The sequence below is a fragment of the Pantherophis guttatus genome, chromosome 8 (genome assembly GCF_059756535.1).
Source record: "Pantherophis guttatus breed Tessera chromosome 8, ASM5975653v1, whole genome shotgun sequence".
NCBI classification, from domain to species: Eukaryota; Metazoa; Chordata; class Lepidosauria; order Squamata; family Colubridae; genus Pantherophis; species Pantherophis guttatus.
The window spans coordinates 55,772,582-55,792,680 of NC_142070.1; the positions used below are offsets into that span (position 1 = coordinate 55,772,582).

Genomic DNA, 20,099 nt, shown 5'->3' on the forward strand with positions numbered 1-20,099 from the left:
AAAATATTGAGTTAGGAGTGGAGGAAAGCATACTCCAGGTAACAGTTAAAGCAAAACTGTGAACTAGCCAAAAATAAAAAGTTAGGAGTGGAGGAGATTATACCTGGGGATCAATTGAAATAAAGTTGTGAACCAGTTAAAAATAGGGGTAGGAGTGGAGGAAAGCATTGCTGGAAAGCAACTACTCGAATTGTGAACCAGTTTTTTAATAGATTTAGGAGGAGTTAAGGAGAAGGTTGGTGTGCAGTTAAAATAATACTGTGAACTAGCCAAAATAATTAAAGAAAGGAGTGGAGGAAAGCATTGCTGGAAAGCATCAGATTAAGATGCAAACCAGCTAAAAAATAAATTTAGGGGGAAGTCAAAGAGATTTTATTGGAGAATAGGAGCTAAACTGTAAACCAGTCTAAATAAATAGAGATAGGCGTATTGGAAAATACAGCTGGGAAATAGACATTTAAACTATGAATTAGCTAAAAATTAGGCTCAATAGAATATGAGAATAAATTTGAAATAAACAAAATAAAGTATTGTGGAAGTAAACTATAGAAGGAAATGTTAATTGCTTATGAAATGACTTTAAGAGAAGAGGAAAATACTTTTTTGTTAAGATTATGGATATTAGATGTCATTTAAGTGAAGTAAAATATAGATTTGTGGTAATGGGTCTTAGGACTGAGGAATATATATGAAATATTGATTGTTAAAATGATAAAGATTTAGAATGGTGTTTATTGTTTAGAATTTTGGGCGTAATAGAATGATAAATGTTTAAAATAAGATTTTTTTTTCTTTTTTCTTTTCTTTTTTTTAAAGATGTAAATGGACAAAATTTGGAACAAAATTGATGGAGGGAATTTGAATAATTGTACTTACTTTATGACGGCCCAAACCCTTGCTCTAAAAAGATGTATTTAATGTTTTATGTTTAAAAAATAATAAAAATAAATTGGGGAAAAAAAAGAAGAGTTAAAGCTTTCCCTGAATACATAAAAGGGGTTCTCTGTGTTGGAAAACATGCATAGGCAGGAAAAAAAACTGGGGTGGATGGGCTTTTGTTCCTGTAAAGGACTAACTGTCCAGCTTGGGAGGTTCCAGTCTCATTATTGTCTGAGACACATGTTAGCAGTGAGTAAAAGTGGGATATTTTTCACAGTCCAGCTTGCTCATTGGCTGGGGCTAAATCTGTAGGTTGCTAATCCTAATTCAAAGTACTTCATTTAATTTAGTTTCAAAAGACCTTTACAGATTATTTAAATCTCTCCTTCTGTCCATCCATAAATAACATATTTTACAGACTATTCTTGGATAATAAACAATTTTGGCATGTATTAGAAACATTTCAGTAATGACTGAAGTCTTTGGAGTTTGCTTCTAATAGGCTATATTATAACATTTAGTACTTTTCCTCAATGTTTCCGTGGTTAATGCCAACAAATAAAAGCTTTTCTTCATCCTTCTTACTTGCTTGATTTTCAAACTCCTCTATGATATGTCATCAAGACATTGGCATTGGCATCCTTCAGTCTCAAAAGGCTATGGTATCGTGCTCTGGAAAGAGGTCCTAAAACAGCATCTAGTGTGGCTAAAAAGGCCAATTTAAGAGTGGCAATCCTTTCCACGCTGAGGGCAGATACATTCTGTCCCCTGCCCAGCCCCCAGATTTCGCTTGTTCCGGGACTGCCTCTGCCTCAGCCTGCCGAACAAGTGTCTCTTTGAATTGGAGAAGGCTATGCTGCATCTTTAGCCTCCAAAATGAACGATTGGAAGTCAAGGTTTCCCAGTTGTTAATGTCCATTCCCAGGGCCTTTAGGTCCCTCTTGCAGATATCCTTATATTGCAGCTGTGGTCTCCCACTGAGGCGCTTTCCCTGCATTAATTCTCCATACATGAGATCTTTCGGAATCCGACCATCGGCCATTCTCAGCCCAAGCCAGTATAGATGTCACTGTTTCAATAGTATATACATGCTAGAAATTCCAGCATGTTCCAAGACTGCGCTATTTGGAACTTTGTCCTGCCAGGTGATGCCAAAAATATGTCGGAGACAGCACATATGAAAGGTGTTCAACTTTCTCTCCTGCCATGTGTAAAGGGACCAAGACTTAGTGCAATACAAGAGTGTGCTCAGGACACAGGCTCTATAGACCTAGATCTTTGTATGTTCCATCAGCTTCTTATTAAGCCATACTCTCTTTGTAAGTCTGGAAAATATGGTGGCCGCTTTACCAATATGTTTATTCAGCTCAGTATCTAAAGAGAGAGTGTCAGAGATATTTGAGCCGAGATACACAAAGTCATGGACGACCTCCAGTTCTTGTGCAGAGATTGTAATACAGGGAGGTGAATCCATGTCCTGACCCATGACTTGTGTATTTTTCAGGCTGATTGTTAGTCCAAAGATTTGGCAGGCCTTGCTAAAACTGTCCATAAGTTGTTGAAGGTCTTCAGCAGAGTGAACAGTGACGGCAGCATCGTCAGCGAAGAGGAAATCCCGTAAGCATTTCAGCTGAACTTTAGATTTTGCTCTCAATCTAGGGAGATTAAAGAGTTTTCTGTCTGATCTGGTGCGGAGGTAAATACCCTCTGTTGCAGTTCCAAAAGCATGTTTCAGCATGACAGCAAAAAAGATCCCAAATAAAGTTGGCGCAAGGACACAGCCCTCCTTCACTCCACTTCGAATATCAAAGGAATCTGATGTTAAGCCATCAAAAACTATAGTGCCCTTCATTTCCTCATGAAAGGACCTGATGATGTTGAGAAGGTGAGGTGGACATCCAATTTTGGGGAGAATTTTATAAAGGCCGTCTATGCTAACCAAGTCAAAAGCCTTCATATGATCTATGAAGGCTACGACAGGCAGGCAATGCTTCTTCAGTTACCATATTTTCTCTGGACTATAACTCAGAGTAGTGCTGCACCCAGCGTGCCATCTGCTGTGTTCAGTTCTGAATAACCTCACCTTAGCAGACTTCAGAGGGGCAGATTTCTTCTGTGTTGGACCTAAGGCCTGCTTGATGCCATCATACATCCCCTTGATGTTGCCTGTGTCAGCTGCTATCTGGATCCGAGAGCAAAGCTGCAGCCAATAATCGTTAGCACATCTCCTGGCAGTCTGTTGGACTTTGCTACGAGCAGCTTGCAGAACCTGTAACAGGCTTTATATGCAATTAGAGCTCTCCTTTGTTCCTCGATGGCTGGTGTCAAGTCCTCCGAATGGGCTTCAAACCAATCTGCTGTCTTTCTGATCTCCTTACAAATACTGACAAGGCGGGTGCTATAAACAGCATTCTTGAAATATTCCCATCGTTCAGATGCGTTTACTTCAGCCAGGGCTGGGAGAGTTTCCTTGAGTGCGTGTGCAAATTCTTCCACTTTGCCCTGATTGAGTGTCTTGTTGATATCAATTCGTGGTCTTCCTTCTTTCTTCGAATGATTCAAACCCTTTGTTTGCAGTTTTATTCTGCTGCACACCAAGGAGTGGTCTGTATCGCAATCAGCACCCTGATAGCTGTGTGTGATTGTAATATTGGGAGGTTGGAGCGCCTGGTAAGAATCAAGTCGAGATGGTGCCAATGCTTTGAACTTGGATGTCTCCAAGAAACTCTGTGTTGAGGCTTTGTTTTAAGGTATGTATTGCTAACGCAAAAACCATAGTAGCAGCAAAACTCCAGCAGGCGTTGGCAATTTTCGTTCATCGTCCTGACGCCGAACTGACCTAAACAAGTGGGCCAAGAGCTATAATCAGCTCCAACTCTGGCATTAAAATCGCTCAGGATAAACAGTGGTTCTTTCTCAGGGATTTTCTTAATAGTAGCAGCCAGATTGTCGTAGAATTTGTCTTTGGATTCTACTGAAGATGATAATGTTGGTGCATATGTGCTAGTAAGAGTAACCAGCCCTGCTGATCAGTGGAGCTGCAAGGACAGAATTCTTTCACTTTCTGCAGCAGGTGGAGTAATGGATCTTAGTAGGGTGTTTCTGACCGCGAAGCCAACCCCATATTCCCTAGACTCGTTTGATGGTTTTCACTGCCAGAAAAACAAGAAGTTTCTCTCCTTAACAGATCCCGAGTCTAACAATCTTGTCTCTTGAAGTGCAATGATGTCCATCTGCAGTCTACTCAACTCCATGTCAATGGCAGGTATCTTATGTACGTCATCTATCTCTTGTAAATCATCAGAAAGGCCGGGGGTCATTGTCCGAACATTCCAGGCGCCCAACTAAGGCTAAAGTTTTCTTATGTTTGTTGCATGGTGCAAAGTTATCGATCTGCTTGTCAGCTTTGACCCTAAACCCCACACACCCTGTGAGGTTAACTGACCGTGGCAGGGCAGCACCTTACTGGCTGGGGGCTGCCCAGCTTAAGGTGGATGGTAGCTGCCCAATGAGGTACAATGACTTCTTCCAGCGATGAAAGTGGCCCCTGACGTCACACTCTACGCCAATCAAGCAAGGACTTATAACCGGTAACTGCCACTTCCCATGTTTTTTCAATGCTGTATGCAAAGCTGGAGTGTCCTCTCCAGAGCATGAGGCCTGGGTAGATTAATATGGAGGATAGACTGTTACCCAAGCAGCAGATCCCCCCTTTCCACGTTGCTGAAATAGTCCAATACCGATAACTAAGCCGATACGCTTAGTTCCAGCTGCGTTGCAGGAGTTACCAGAACGTGACTGTACACAGTCATGAACTGCTTCTGGGACTCCGGCTCCGGATTTTGCCTCGAGGTTGACTTCTGAAGCCTTTTCCAGTAGTAGAGTAGCCACAAGGCAGTGGAGGTTTGTAATCAGAGTTTCCCTTCTCCTAGAAGATGGTTCTGGCGTTTTATCTGCCATTGGGGCATAAGCCCATCTTCAAAACAGTTGACCATCTTCTCCTGTAACCCTGGAAAGGGGCCCTTACGAGGTGCTACCAGCCGGGCCAGCTGGACCAAGGGTTTTTAGAGAGGTATTACTCTTCTGGCATTCCTTCTCACTCCAGGACTCCTGCTCCAGGTTTTGCCTTGAGGTTGACTCCTGAAGACTTTCCCATAGATGGGTATAGCCACAAGGCAGTGGAAGTTTGAGATCGGAGTTTTCCTTCTCCTACATGAGTTGCCTACCAAGGCTGACGGGACACCATCTAACAGTTTTTCCCACGCACACAGCTAACAAGACTTCCCACTTATACTCAATCAAACAGCCACTCTCCCCTCCCCCTAGAAACAAGCAGATTCATTCATGAGATGAACTGGAGCACCTTCCTCCCTGCAGTCACATGATTCACTCACTTAAACAGACACACCTAAAACAAGCAGACTTACGCATGAGGAGAGCTGGAGCACCTTCCTCCCTGCAGTCACATGATTCACTAATCAAGAAGCACTCAACTTAATTAAATGACTTATGATCCAAAATAGTTTCAGTTTCTTTTGACGAAGGCAAACCCAACTCCATAAAGCCACTGGGTGAGATCATCCATGGTTTCGGGGTGAAGTACCATCAGTACGCTGATGACACCCAGCTGTACATCTCCACCCCGGACCACCCCAACGATGCCCTTGAAGTGATGTCCCGGTGTCTGGAGGCCGTGCGGATCTGGATGGGGAGGAACAGGCTCAGGTTCAACCCATCCAAGACCGAATGGCTGTGGTTTCCGACGTCCCGATATAATCAGTTGACGCCATCGCTTACTATTGGGGGTGATTCGCTGTCCCCCACGGAGAGGGCTCGCAACTTGGGTGTCCTCTTGGATTCACGGCTGTCTTTAGAAGAGCACTTGATGGCCGTAACCAGGAGGATTTTTTTATCAGGTTCACCTGATTCGCCTGATCCAGTTGCGTCCCTTTCTGGATCAGGACTCCCTACACACAGTCACTCATGCCCTCGTCACTTCCCGCCTGGACTATTGTAACGCTCTCTACATGGGGCTCCCCTTGAGGAGCACCTGGAGGCTCTAACTGGCGCAGAGTGCGGCCGCGCGGGTGGTTATGGGAGCAACATGGCGCTCCCATGTGACACCTCTCCTGCGCGAGCTGCACTGGCTCCCGGTGGTCTTCCGGGTGCGCTTCAAGGTTTTGGTCACCACCTTTAGAGCGCTCCATGGCTTAGGACCTGGTTATTTATGGGACCGCCTACTACCACAAACAGCCTCCCACTGGCCGGTACGCTCTCATAGAGAGGGGCTCCTCCGGGTGCCGTCAGCCAAACAATGTCAACTGGCGACCCCCAGGGGGAGGGCCTTCTCTATGGGGGCACCCACTATCTGGAACGAGCTCCTCCCAGAGATACGGAGGATCCCGGATCTGCGCACTTTCCGCCGTGCTCTTAAGACCCTCCTATTCCAGCAAGCCGGCCTGGCCTAATTTTCTCCCCTATTTTAAAATTCTTTTAACTTGAAATTTTAATCTGTTTTAAATTATTGGGATTTTTAATTGTCTTGGGCTAAATTATTTAATCTGGTTTTAATTATGTTTCTAACTTTGGTATCTATGTATTTTATTTTGTGCCTGTTCACCGCCCTGAGTCCTTCGAGAGTAGGGCGGTATATAAATTTAATAAAAACAAACAAAAACAAAACAAACAAAAACATTTCAGCCATGTGCATCATCAGCAGAGCTGATAAAATGGGTAATCCCAAACCAAGGTTTCGCAATATTAAAATAAGCATGCATGATTCTTTGTCTTGTACTCTCATTCTTCCTTTGCATGAAAAAATTAGCAACTTTTCTCTCTTGTGGGGGAGGATACTTTTGGTATGCTGGTTTGATGTTGCTATATTTTTGTTTGACTTTTTGTTATTGCTAACATTTTCACTTGTTTTGTTGCTTAAATTGTTTCATTGGTATATTTGTTTTGGTATCATACTTTCTTTAGTTATCAGGCCACATGAGGAGTCCCACGGAAAAGCAGCCTCTGTATTTAATTAAAAATATAAAAATAAATTATAAGATTGATAAAAAGTACCTTCGCATGACTTTCGTATTACAGTAGAATTATCCATTGGGGCTATACAAATTATTCAAGAAACCTGCTTTGCAATAAACAGATCATTGAAACTTTTGCATTTTTTCCAGATTCATGCAGTTACTTCATGAACTGCTCATGGCTGTCTCCATTGGTGTATATATTTACATATGGATGCTTTGATTTTTTTTCAGCAGACCAAAGTGGCAAAGTGTGCCCAACAATTCAGTCACAGCCAGGAACAGATAGGGAAGATGCTATAAGAGTTTGGGGGCAGAAAAACCATGGTGGCTTACAAAGGATTTCACAACACTGTTGTCTTCTATGGTGCTAGGGGTATCTGGATATGTAAATGTCTACTTGAAACTTTTGACCATTGTGAAATCACCTTGGGGCAATTCTATCTCAGAGATTATTGTATTGTTAGCTTTCACAAGTCTTGTTGACTTTGATTTCATTTGCTATCATCACAGCAACTTTTTTACAAATATTTTTCATGGAAAGAATAAATTAATATTTATGCCACAAACAATAGTGACTTCTTGTCTGAATTGGTTCATGAATCAGCAACAACCTACAAAGCCATTTGTTGTTGCTATTTTCTGATCTATCCCACCAAACAAATTCTTCTATGCTGTAGCTATTTTTTTTTAAAAAAATTAGAATATTAGAATATTAGAAAATATGAATGTGTAGAAGAGAAATCCAAACCTTCATGATTGGATAAAATAAGGGGAATGAACAGTTTGGAAATATATATAAATGTGAAGAATCTACAGCTAATCTAAAGAAATATATTGTGGATTTGATTACTGTTTACTGGCCAATATTCACTACCATGCATAACCCCTTCTTTTGGCAACTTCATTTGAATCATGCATTGAAGAAAGGAACTTCTACTGCATGCTTGAATCAACAGTTAAGGGAAACTTTGAGTGTATTGTTTACTAGAGCTTGGTGAAATATCAGACTCTACTGATTATTGAGGGGGATCTTGAAATTCAGACTAATTATTTTCTGGTAAAATTATTTTTCCTTAATGTATGTGACTACAGTCTTGCATGCTATCCTTATTATGGTCCAAGCAACAACACTCAATGTAGCCTTCAACTCTCACAATAAATCACTTCTTACTATCATGATGTCTAACAATGTAAGTGTTAGAAGGATCTAATGCAAATCTTATCTGTCACTATTGATGTTTTTAAGAAGTAATAATTTGGTTTTGTAGACATTTTCTTTTAAATCCAGATTTACCTAAAATGGGAATTTGCTTTCTTTAAAATGCAGTTTGTGGAAATAAAAGGAAGTGTTTTCAAGAAATTTGAGAAGAACAATTTATTTCAGATGTCAAACAGTGGTATGTATATATTTTGGGGTGATAACAATTCATGCTACTTTCTATGTGTAAGAGTCTGAAATCTGTGGTGGATTTAATGACACTGAGTTGTACAAATTCTAGATCTGGGGGGTGTGTGGACGGGCACAAGCAATTTAGAGAGGGGTCACAAATGTTTTAATCCATGGGCAGGCAAAGTCAGAAAGCTCTCAAATCTCTTTCCTCTAAAGGAAATTTGGAAATCGCTAGAGTAAGATCTAAATGGTGGCTAACTTGACACATACAATTGTCTGTCAAAACTGTATGTCATTTAGCTACAGATATTTATTGGGTTTGCTTGGCCTGCTGTATCAATTGCAAAATCCAAAGAACCTATAAAAAGCAGCCCAAAATTGAGAATTTGGATTTCTGAAAGCCAAGTGTGGTAGCTCGAATTTGCAAATCCATTTATCATTTTAGAGGTCATGCAAGATGTCACAAAGTTTTGAAAGCCATTGATTCAGTATCAGGAAGAAAGTTTGGCCCAACCAACAATCTTGATCCCCTCCAATCTTGATCCCTTTTAACCACTTAATTTGCTAAATTTATTGCATGCCTGGAAAGGATAGCAAAATCTGTAAATTATTTACCTTGATGAGTCACTGCCAGGCTAAAGAATAGAGGAAAGGAAGGAAAGAAAATCTTTCTGCAACTTTTTGCCTTGAGGAGCTAAAGAAAAAGTTTAGCTCTAAAGAAAAATCAGCTGTGGCACAAATGGCCATGGCAGGAGCTGGGTCCTAAAGGCAGCCAGACCAGCAGCAAAATGTTTTCCAAAGGTTTCCATGCTTTTTCCTGCCTGTCAACTGCCTTTGAAAAAATGTGGGTTTCTGGGTGTGGATTAAGGGGAAAGTATTGGGAAATTGGTCCTGCAGCTGCTGCCTTTGCATGTAGGCAGCTGACTTCCCCAAAGTTAGCAAAAGCCATGAGAGATTTGCAGTCCCCTGATGACCAGTTAATTAATCTCAGTAGAGATCCAGCCCATAAGGATGGTTTCATTAGCTAAGCATTGGAGACTTGTTTGGAAAGCTCTCTTGCATTGTAATGTAATCTAGCTGGGCTCTTCCCACTTGCTGAGCTATTTTTGGCTTTGCAAAGTTTTTCACTGTTTGTCTGCCCCCTTTTTAGACCCAGTTGGGTGACGGGCCTCCCAAGACCTCCGTCACCTATGAGGTACCCCGTTCTTGTTTAACAATCTGTGTGTTTATTTAACAGTGGGATTAGTGAGAGCAGGGGGAGTTATTAAACAAGGTTGTTTCAACGGTTGTCATCACTTGCAACTATAATGGGTAAGCTCCATTACAGTCGTAAATTGAGGACTATCTGTATGAAATTATGAGTGGCTTGTTTGCCTTCCTCATGGATCTTCGATATAGTAGGCTTTTAGGAAACTGGAAACTTCTGTAGCATTAAGAGATAATTACTATTATTACTGTCATCATTATTTTAGATATCAAAGAGAGATTCACCAATTATGTACTGTTACTGATAGTTTGCCTAAGAAATATGGAACAATTTTCATGGAACCCAGGTAAAGACTTCTTTAGACATAAACATTAAAATGAAATATTCCCGATATGTTCATATATCATCATCATCATCATTTTAGCCTTTGTCTATCCACTGCAGGATGACGGCCTCTTCTGTATGTTTCCAACTAATACAGTTCTGAGCTTTCTTTTGCCAGTTGGGCCCTCAATACTTGCTGATGTTCATATATATATTAATTGTCAAACATGTATTTGTGTGTTGCTATAATAAAATTAGGTTATTTCCTTTATTTTTTCATTTCATTTCAATTTATTTTTCACTTTATTCTTTATGTCTTTGTACTGCATATTTCAACATTTTCATTAGATTATATATTTTATATTTATGTGTGTCAACATAAAAGGTAAAGGTTCCCCTCACACATATGTGCTAGTCATTCCCGACTCTAGGGAGTGGTGCTCATCTCCGTTTCAAAGCCAAAGAGCCAGCACTGTCCAAAGACATCTCCGTGGTCATGTGGCCGGCATGACTAAATGCCAAAGGTGCACAGAACACTCTCTTAGCTGTCTTTTTGGCAGGAAGCCAGATTGATCTTCATGTATATATGCTTGTAAAACCTTTAGTCTTTCTGCCAAAACTGCAGCAAAGAGTTTATAGTCCTTGTTTAATAATGAAATTGCTCTGTAATTCTTTGTTTTTGTAACATCTTGACCCTCCTTCGGTAACAACAGAATATTAGCTTCCTTCCACGTTTGAGGTATCCCCCCCCACCCCAATATTCATTGTATCTTTTAATGGTTGAATAAATTTATCCTCAAAGCACTTGTAGTATTGGCTTGTAAGGCCATCTTGTAAGGCCTGGAACTTTACCTGATTTCATTTTTTAATGGCTTCTGATATATCAAAGACAGTTATTAGATCATTCATAAGTTGTCTGAGTTTAAGATAATTTAGGCAACTGTTGTTTTAAAAGATATTCATCTATTAGACATATCTAACTCCTGTCTTTTATACAAGTTAGTATAAAAATCATGAAAAGACTTTTTGATAAATTTGTTATCTGTTATTATATTGCTACCTTCAAAAATTTTCTCAATCATTCTGCTTTCCCTTTCCTTTCTTAGTTTATATGCCAACCATCTCCCTGGTTTATTTGCAAACTCAAAGTGTCTCTGTTTAGTGTACTTCAGTTTTGTTTCTATTTCTTGTACTGTTAACATGGACAGTTGTTGCTGTGGCAGTTTAATTTGATGTAAAGTTTTAGGATCTGGAGGTGTCTTTTGCAATTCAATTTCTCTCTGTCTGATTTCATCCAGTATCTTTTGTGTCTTTCCTGGGATTTTTTATTTTCTAAGCAATTATACTGTATAAAATAACCCTCATAACAGCTTTACTAGCATCCCACACAAATGTTAAACTTGTCCCTTTACCTAAATTATTATCAAAGTATCTGTGTAGTTTCATATAGGAATGGATTTCCAGAGAAAAAATTGCAGACTACAGGAACCAGGAGCACTACTCAGGTGACCCCGAAGACACAGATAAACCTCCAAGTGCTTCAAGGACTCTCTAAAAGGATGCAAATTACCAGCTGCCTGCAAGGAATATAATTCCTTCCATTCCCCACTATCCTGTCAGAGTGAAGAAGGTTCTTTGATGAGAAGTGAAACGTCTTCAAAAGAAAAAACAAGAAAGTCCAGTTGCCTCCTGAAAAGGCAGCTTTGGGATATTTGTGTAGTTTCTTTTTACAATCTTTTACGATCATTTCCTTTTGCAATATAGATTCACTTAATCTCCATCTGAAGCTCAAACTCTTTCCTCCTAGTACCAAAAGCACTGAATTATGATCAGAAAAGGATTTAGATAAAATATCTACTTTTAAAATCTTATTTGCAAGATTTTTAGTTCATATCATATGAATCCTTGAAAAAGATTTATGTTTCTGAAAAAAAGGTATATTCTCTGGCAGAGCCATTTTTATACTCCATGAATCTATTAGTGTTAAATTGTTCATCATCTCAAAAAAAGTCTTTGGTAATTTACCCTGGGGATGTTTAATCCCCTTAGTAGATGATCTATCCAAAGCTGGTGTAATTACTCCATTCCAATCCCCCAACATAAACTAGTTTTCATATGAAAAGAGTAATGATCCATCAGATATTTTTTAAAATTCACTTTTATCATCATTTGGCCTGTACATGGCAACCACTATTGATTTTATTCAATTAAGTTCAATTTCCACTATTATAAATCTACCATAGTCATCTGCTATAAGTAGCTTAAGTTTAAGTTGAGGTTTTATGTATAGAACAACTCCATTAATCTTTTTTTAAACCAGCAGATATTTATTACTTTATTCTTTAAATCTTTGTATTGCCATTGGATTTTGAGTTCTGACTAGTACATTATTTTAATTCCATCTTATTACAAGTTACTGAAGTGCTTTTAGTGACATAACAAATGACTGTGCCTTGTATTTTGCTCTGCTCCATACATATTCAGTAGAGCACAATTCATCTCAGTATCTTTGGTTATATGTGATTTCATCCTTGTACCGATCAGATTTAGGACCCTGATAGTGTCAGGAAATTGGTCCTCATTCACATTTTGCCTGAATTCTATTAAATATTTGCAGACTTAGCTTTTATAAATATGGATTAAGGATTCTATTTTGCATATATTGGGGAAAATGCAAAATAAGACATTCCATCTATGTTTAGTCATTTCTTTTTGTTCCAGACAAAGTTTATTCCTGTGAATTCCTTCCTTTTACAGATCATCTGTGGGTATTGTTCCCTGATGTCTGTATGGTGATTGCATCAGAGGTTGCTGTTGATATTGTGAAACATGCTTTCATAACCAAATTCAATGACATCACAGCTGATGTAAGTATATAATTAAACATTTCCAATGATTGGACCAAATCTGCTTTAGGTTTTATAGAAGAAATGAGGGAAATATTACCTTGCCTTTCTCACCTGTGCATGAGTTACTCCCATTGATTAAAAATAGCTAAATATACCAGACTTCTTTTTTAATGGAATTAGACAGTGGTGAAATGTAAAATTTATTACTACCGGTTCTATGGGCGTGGCTTAGTGGGGGGTAATGTGACTGGGTGGGCATGGCCAACTTTTTTTTTAACTTTTCAAAACATTTTTTCTACAACCCCTTTGGCCGAAGAGGTTGTTAAAAAAATGGTTTTAAAAGGCTCTGACGGTCCCAACTGAGTTGCCTGATCATCAGAGGCTTTTGTTTTCTTTTAAAAGCATTTTTTTACAACTTCTTTGGCCAAAGAGATTGTAGAAAAAATGCCATTCCGTTCCCAGGGCAGATGTCCTTGGTGGCTGGCTTATTGTGGTTTGACACCTCTGGTTCTTGTCAGCTTCGCTCCTCCCCTCCCCTCCCCTCCATTTGTCTTCCCCTTCACAACCTGAACATAGCTTCCCCAAATTCCTTTCTCCCCCTCCTTTTTGGTTTATGGCAGGATGCCAGCAAAGCGAAGAAGCTGAAGATGGCAAATCAGACAGTCAGAAAGTAAAGTTTCTTTCTGCATAAGAGCCTTTGTATTGTTTTTATTTTTCTACTGGGATATATTTAAAATGTTCCTAAATTAAGTGTATCAGCAGTGAATTCCCACCATACTTTCAGAGCAGCAGGGGATGGCTCCTCTTTCTTTAAACTACAAGATGACGAAATTCTGATAACACAAGTATTATCCAACTTACCTTTATTTTTAAAACTCTATTTAAATTGCCACAGCTTGCAAATAAACAAAAAGGAAAATTATTTTCTTTTTCCAGTGCGCTGCTTCTATAATCCATGCGTGGGTAATCTCTCATCTGTTGCTAGAAACTGAGTGTAAATTTTTTTCTTTTGTTTGACCACGCCTCCTGTGCTCCTCAAGCGTCAGTCTTTTTCACTCAGTTGCTGAAGAGACTTGTGAAAATCTTTGCTCTGGCATTAAAGCCAGATTACTCATGTCTGGATTTAGGAAATTTGTCTTTTCTTCTTGTTTGGGACTCTTCCGTTGGGAGATGCAACTTGTATTTGTGGAAAGCCTCTTTGCAGGTTTGTTCGCTGCCAGGGGTGCTGGTGATGTTCCTGGGATTCCAGGCTATCTCGCGCCTCCCTGGACTTTCGGAGGGGCAGCATTCCAGATTCTGTCCCGGCAGGGCAGATCCGTGCACTTTGACTAGCTGCTGGTGTGTGCGCTGGTTCCCCAGTCCGCCAGCACAATCGCCACCACCTTTCAGCTCCCTTTTCATTTTGGCAGCTCCGGAGTCACTGCCTGGTTTCCCATGGCAAACTACTACAACCAGGCTGGCTTTGCGGTGCTGAGGGAACCCTTTGGCTTTGCATCCTTTTCCTACTGCTTTGGGGCCGCTGCGGAGGCGATCAGAGGAATTTTCCCACTGAGGCCGCATTTTGTTTACCACTAAAAGATTTGTGGCTGCCATTTTCCCGGTCTGCAGCAGAATGGTGTTTGTGGATCCACAGAGGTCAGACCGCTGCTCAGCTGAGCTTCGGGACTCTTGTCTGCCTCTCATCCACCTTTGCAAAGCGGCACTTCTGGGCTCTGGCTTGAGCCTGGGCCTCAAATACCTGGTTTGCGGCTGGAATCTCAGCGCTGGGAGAGCATGCTGCTCTCGCGCTGCAACAGGGCCAGAGGATCATTGCACCTGATCTGTCAGGTTTGACTGCTTGCCTTGGGGCCTGGTTCCTCTGTCCTTAGGCCAAGCATCAGGGCCCCGGTTTGGACTTGGATTGGTAGTAACTTTGGGGGTTCCTTAGTTCCACTTCAATGAAGGAAGTTTCCCTTCTGGGCCCAGCTCTCCTTGGCTTGGATTGATTCCAGCAGTCACTATATTTATATCTATATCTATCTATATCTATATCTATATCTATCTATCTATCTATCTATCTATCTATCTATTTATCTATCTATACTAATATTGCCATGGCTGACTTGTCTGTCTTCGGACATTGAGCAGGACACTAGCCCACCCAAGGTCCTTAAGGCTCAACATTCTGCCCCCAAGGGGTCCACAACAAAGACTAGGAGCAGGGCCAGTAAGGCTCAACCTGCACCAACTTTGCCATCAAAGAAATCCTCTGTTGAGGATAAGGACGCCAAGAGGCATCACAAAGCCTTGGAACAACAGTTTAACAAGGCCCAGCGTCAGGCTTAGGCTGGGTCTCATAGGGTTCCTGCCACAGAGCCAGTTTCAACTGGTCAGGCTGACTTCAGTACAGTACTTCGCCATCTGCCAAGTGGGATTCCCTGTTGTTCTTCAGGCGGTGCCCAGTCTAGGTCTTCTCTGGGGCTTTCCAAAGGAGTTTCGCTCTCTTTGCCCGATGTTTCAGCTGCAGAGTTGGTCATGCCACCGGTGGTTCGACGGCAGATGCCGGAGGATACGTTTACTCCAATAGCTGCGGGGCACCACATGGAGGAAGAGCAGTTAACTGGCAACCAGTTCAACCTTCAGACCATGCTTTCAGATGCGCTGTCTAAGATCCTTGCAGCTGATATTCAGAAGGGAGCTCAGGGATCCTTTCAGGCCATTAATCCTCAGCCACATGTTCAGGGACATTTGACCAGCAGGCCTAGCTCCCCTTCTCAGCAGGATTCCAGTTCAACTGTGGATTCTGTGCAAGGGGATGACTACCCGGAGGAGATTGAATTTGCTGAGGACGAGGGACTGATGCCAGATAAGCCGGCTTTTACAGGCCTCTTCCGTCCTTCAGTCTTTAAATCCTTACTGCACAAAGCTAAGGTGACAACTAATATTGGGTTGGCCAAAGCTTCGACTGACCGGACCCAGGTGGCCTCTAACCCGCATGATGCTTTGTTCAAATTATCTAAGCCTGACAAGGAATTTATTCCTTGCCCTCAGCTGTTTTCTGAGGTGGTTCAGACACCATAGGGTCAACCTGGTTCACTAACCGCCCCGAGTGGTCACAGCAAGAAGCTCTATTGTTCTGCTCCTGAGCTAGAGGAGCTGTTGACTTTGCCTTCTATGGATGCTCTAGTGGCTACTCTTTCTTCCTCCCCGGTCATCTCTAATGGCATTGTAGATGGCCTTAAAACTGAGGACAGGAAGGCTGAACTTTCCTTTAGAAAGATTCACCAGGCTGCCGCTTGAGCTATCACGGCTGCCACTTCTACCTCTTTTTTCAGCAGGACATCACTGATTTGGCTTCACCAATTGCAGGAATGGCTTCCACCTGATGATACTAGGCTCCACCAGGACATTAATAAATTGGTGATCGCTACGGAGTATTCGGCTGACACATCCTTGGATGCGGCAAAATTTGTTTCTTGGGCCCTTGCTTCTGCTGTGACTTCCTGTAGACTCTTCTGGCTCCGCCATTGGAAGGCAGATATGAAGGTGAAGTGGAAGCTTGCTTCAGCCCCTTATAAAGGCCCTGCCCTGTTTGGTGCCGCCCTTGACTCAATATTAATAGAGAACAAGGACAAGTGTAAGGTGCTGCCCTCATATAGGAGATCAGACCGTAGATATGCTCCCTATTCACAAAGGCAGCCCTTTCGGTCATTCTCCAGGCCCAGTGGGTCCTACACTCAACGCACCTACTCCCAGGGATTTGACCAGCCTTCAGATAGGCAGGCTGTCAGGGATCGAGGCAGAAACTAGTCCCCAGCAAAATGGCCGTTTCAAGGAGCTGGCTACAGGTCCTTCAGGTGGGGCAAGTGACTCCCAGTCTCCGGGTCCCATTGGCGTTCGTCTCCAACATTTCCACCAGCAATGGGAGGTGTCGACATCCAATGCTTGGGTTCTTTGCACGGTGATGCTCGGCCTCACCTGGAATTCCACTCCAGCCCTCCCGACCGTTTTCTCCGATGTCTGGTTCCTCGGCTTCCTGCAAAGAAACAACTGATGGATGCTGAGATTCAACACCTATTGGACATAAGAGCTATTGAACCGGTGCCCAAGGAACAGGAAAGGACCAGGTTCTATTCCACCTTGTTTCTTGTGTCCAAAAACTCAGGGGGCTGGAGAGGGATATTGAACCTCAAGCAACTAAACCTGTTCATCTTCTACCGCAGGTTCAAAATGCAATCCCTCAGATAGATCCTGGGATGCATACGGAAGGGAGACCTCTTACAATCTGTAGATCTCAAAGAGGCATACTTGCATGTGCCAATCCACCCAGCTCATCGCAAGTACCCTCGCTTCGAGTATGCCAACAACCACTTTCAATATCAGGCCATGCTGTTCTGTTGTGGCTCCGATCACTGAGCCTATGTTATCAGCAGGAGAGGACTCTGAGAGTGAAGGAGAGGAGTTGGCAAGGCCTCTCTCTCCAGGACCCTCCTCTCTGGCAATGCCTCCGGTGTCCTCCAAAGGCCAAGAGATAGGCCCGGGGCCAAGCACTTCCACGCAGCCGCAGGTGGACAATAATGATGATGATGAGTCTTGGCTGGACCCTCGACAGCGTCGCAGAGATAAGCGCATGCAGCAGAGGAAGAGGCATGCCAGGGATTAGGCTGAGTCACTGGACCACACCCCACAGGGTATAAAAGGGGGTGTGGTGGCCGTTCAAGCTCTGTGACGAGCAAAAACTAATATTGAACAAACCTCTCTGCATTGCTGGACTTTTTGAATATTCTATTATCTGTTGTGTGTTGGCTTTGAAAAACACTCCCTTCGTAAGTAAAAGACTCTTGGCAGCCAGCCACTGGATTGCTGCCAATTCTGCTCTTAGAGAAACCTTTGTCGGCTGGTTTATTTCACTATTGACTGTCTGTGGGGGTGCATGTATGAGACGGGGACAGAACACGTTCGGCCTTTCTTCGGCCCCCAGGACTTTTACCAAGTTGGTAATGGCAGTAGCAGTGACTGTCACGGTACTCCCAGTACGCATTCCCTGCAACTTGAACGACATTCTAATTCTATCGTCCTCTCCAGCACAGGCTGCACAAGACATCGAGTCAGTGATCCGTGTATTCCAACAGCACGGGTTTTCCATCAACCTGAAAAAAAGTCGTCTGACTCCTACCACTCGTATTCTTCACCTGGGGGCGGTGATCAACTTCGTCAGAGGCCAGGTCTTCCTGTCTCCCAACCGGATTCTCAGCATCAAGGAGTTGGTGGCACAGGTTACGTCCCAGAGGTTGGTTCCCCTGCTGCTTCTGTCCCAGCTGCTCAAGAAGATGGTCTTGTGTATTGCCATCATCCCCTGAGCTCACAGACACGCTCGTCCCCTGCAGTGGTTCTTGCTGCCATTCCAGAAAACAGGACGCAGCAATTCCAGGACCAAGATCATACTGACACCTCGAGTTCGCCTGTCTCTCAAGTGATGGACATCATCAGCTCTTCTGAAGGGATGCGTGTTTCAGGAGCCCGACCATCTGGTGCTGACATCAGATGTGAGTCTCCACAGATGGGGTGCGCATCTGCTCAATCAGGTGGCTCAGGGACAGTGGTCCCCAGTGGAACGGAAGAACAGCATCAATTGGCTGGAATTGTGGGCTGTTCGTCTGGCCCTCCGACATTTTCGGGCCACTGTGAAAGGGTAACGTGTTGATCCACATGGACAATATGGCCACGAAAGCACATGTCAATCGAGAAGGTGGCACTCTATCCAAGCCCCTGATGGACCAGGCAGAAAGACTAATGAGCTGGGTGGAGCGTTACACGCTGTTGATCAAGGCGGAGCACATTTCCAGCCTATCCAATGTTCGAGTGGATTGGCTGAGCAGGGCATGCCTCGATCCGGTGGAATGGCAACACTATCGAGGGCCTCCCTTGATGACGGGTTTTGGAACCCCGAGAGGTGGCATGTTGTGAGAAGGGGGTTGAGGGGTTTTTGGGGAAAGTTTTTAGAAAAAAATTTAAGGGATTCCGGGAGGGGGGTAGTTGGTTATGTGGAGAAATCTGGGGGGATCCATATAGCCACAGGGCAGCATAGCCGGTCTGACGGTTGTGGCGGGAGGGACGGGGTTGGGAGCTTGGAGGGGATTCAGGGGGACAACGGTGATGGTTGTTTGATTAGTACTGTGGGTGGGAGGGGCAGATATGGTGATAGGGGGTCATATCAGGTTTCAGGAGTGTGCACTTGCTGTTTGTGAGCGATTGCACACTCCGGCCCCCAATGCATCTCTCGTTCTCCGGGTTGCGCAGACCCTCAGGGCCTGGGCCTCCGGCTGATGTTGTGCAATGCCAGGTCCGTGATAAATAAAGCCCCCCTCATTTACGATCTTGTTCTAGAGGGGGGTGCTGACCTGGTGGGTATTACGGAGACCTGGTTGGGCCGTGAGGGGGGGGTTCCCCTCATTGAAATGTGCCCGCCAGGCTTCCGCGCATTCCATCAGCCGAGGGCTCAGGGTAGAGGCGGGGGGTGGTGGCTATTATTAAGGAAAGTCTCTGTCCGAGGGAGGCCACTGTACCTCAGATAGCCGGATGTGAGTCCCTCCTTGTGAAGTGGGGTCGTGGAGTGCAGATGGGCTTGGTGATTGTGTACCTGGCTCCCTGCCACGTAGCGGCGGCCCTGCCTGAGCTGCTCAACATAATAGCTGGGGTGGCGGTGGATACCCCCAGACTTATGGTCATGGGGGATTTCAACCTGCCATCTGTCGGTGAAACGTCAGAGGCGGCTTGGGTGTTCATGGCCTCCATGACGGCCATGGACCTGACCCAATTAATTCAAGGCCCCACTCACATGGGGGGACACACTCTGGATCTGATTTTTGTCTCTGGTCAGTGGCTGAATGATCTAGAAATAGGGGATATAGACAGCAATCCCTTGTCATGGTCAGATCATTCACTCCTTCGACTAGAGTTTCGAGCCGTTACACTCCGCCGCAGGGAGATGGAACCGACCAGGTGGTTCCATCCCAGGCGCCTGATCGATCCAGATAGGTTCCTGACGGAGCTTGGGCCGTTCCCTGAGGCTCTGGCTCACGACTCGACTGAAGAACTGGTGGCCGCCTGGGATAGGGCGGCCGCTGGAGCTTTGGACCGCATCGTGCCTTTGCGGCCTCTGACCTGGTGCCAATCTCAATTGGCTCCCTGGTTTTCCGAGGAGCTGAGGGAGATGAAGCACCGGAAAAGACGCCTGGAGAGCAACTGGAGGGCCAGCCACTCCGAATCTGACCGAACACTGGTGAGGTCTCATATTAAGATCTACCTAGTGGTGATAAGAGCGGCAAAGTTTAATTATTTTTCCGCTCTTATTGCGTCTGCAGAGAACCGCCCAGCCGCCCTGTTTAGGGTGACCCGCTCCCTCCTTCATTTGGGAGCGAGGGAAGACCCCTTGCAGG

At 43.6% G+C, this 20,099-nt stretch overlaps 1 protein-coding gene across 4 annotated transcripts in view; it reads left to right on the forward strand.

Annotated features, from left to right (window-relative positions):
* Nucleotides 1-20,099, forward strand: part of TAPT1 (transmembrane anterior posterior transformation 1) — a 198,618-nt gene that overhangs the window by 149,184 nt on the left and 29,335 nt on the right. For all 4 annotated transcript variants that reach the window (XM_034442793.3, XM_034442792.3, XM_060686729.2 and 1 more), the window contains 4 exons: nucleotides 8,004-8,101; nucleotides 8,239-8,308; nucleotides 9,774-9,854; nucleotides 12,590-12,699. In XM_034442793.3, the coding sequence (XP_034298684.2) occupies nucleotides 8,004-8,101; nucleotides 8,239-8,308; nucleotides 9,774-9,854; nucleotides 12,590-12,699 (359 nt within the window). The remainder of the gene's footprint in view (nucleotides 1-8,003; nucleotides 8,102-8,238; nucleotides 8,309-9,773; nucleotides 9,855-12,589; nucleotides 12,700-20,099) is intronic.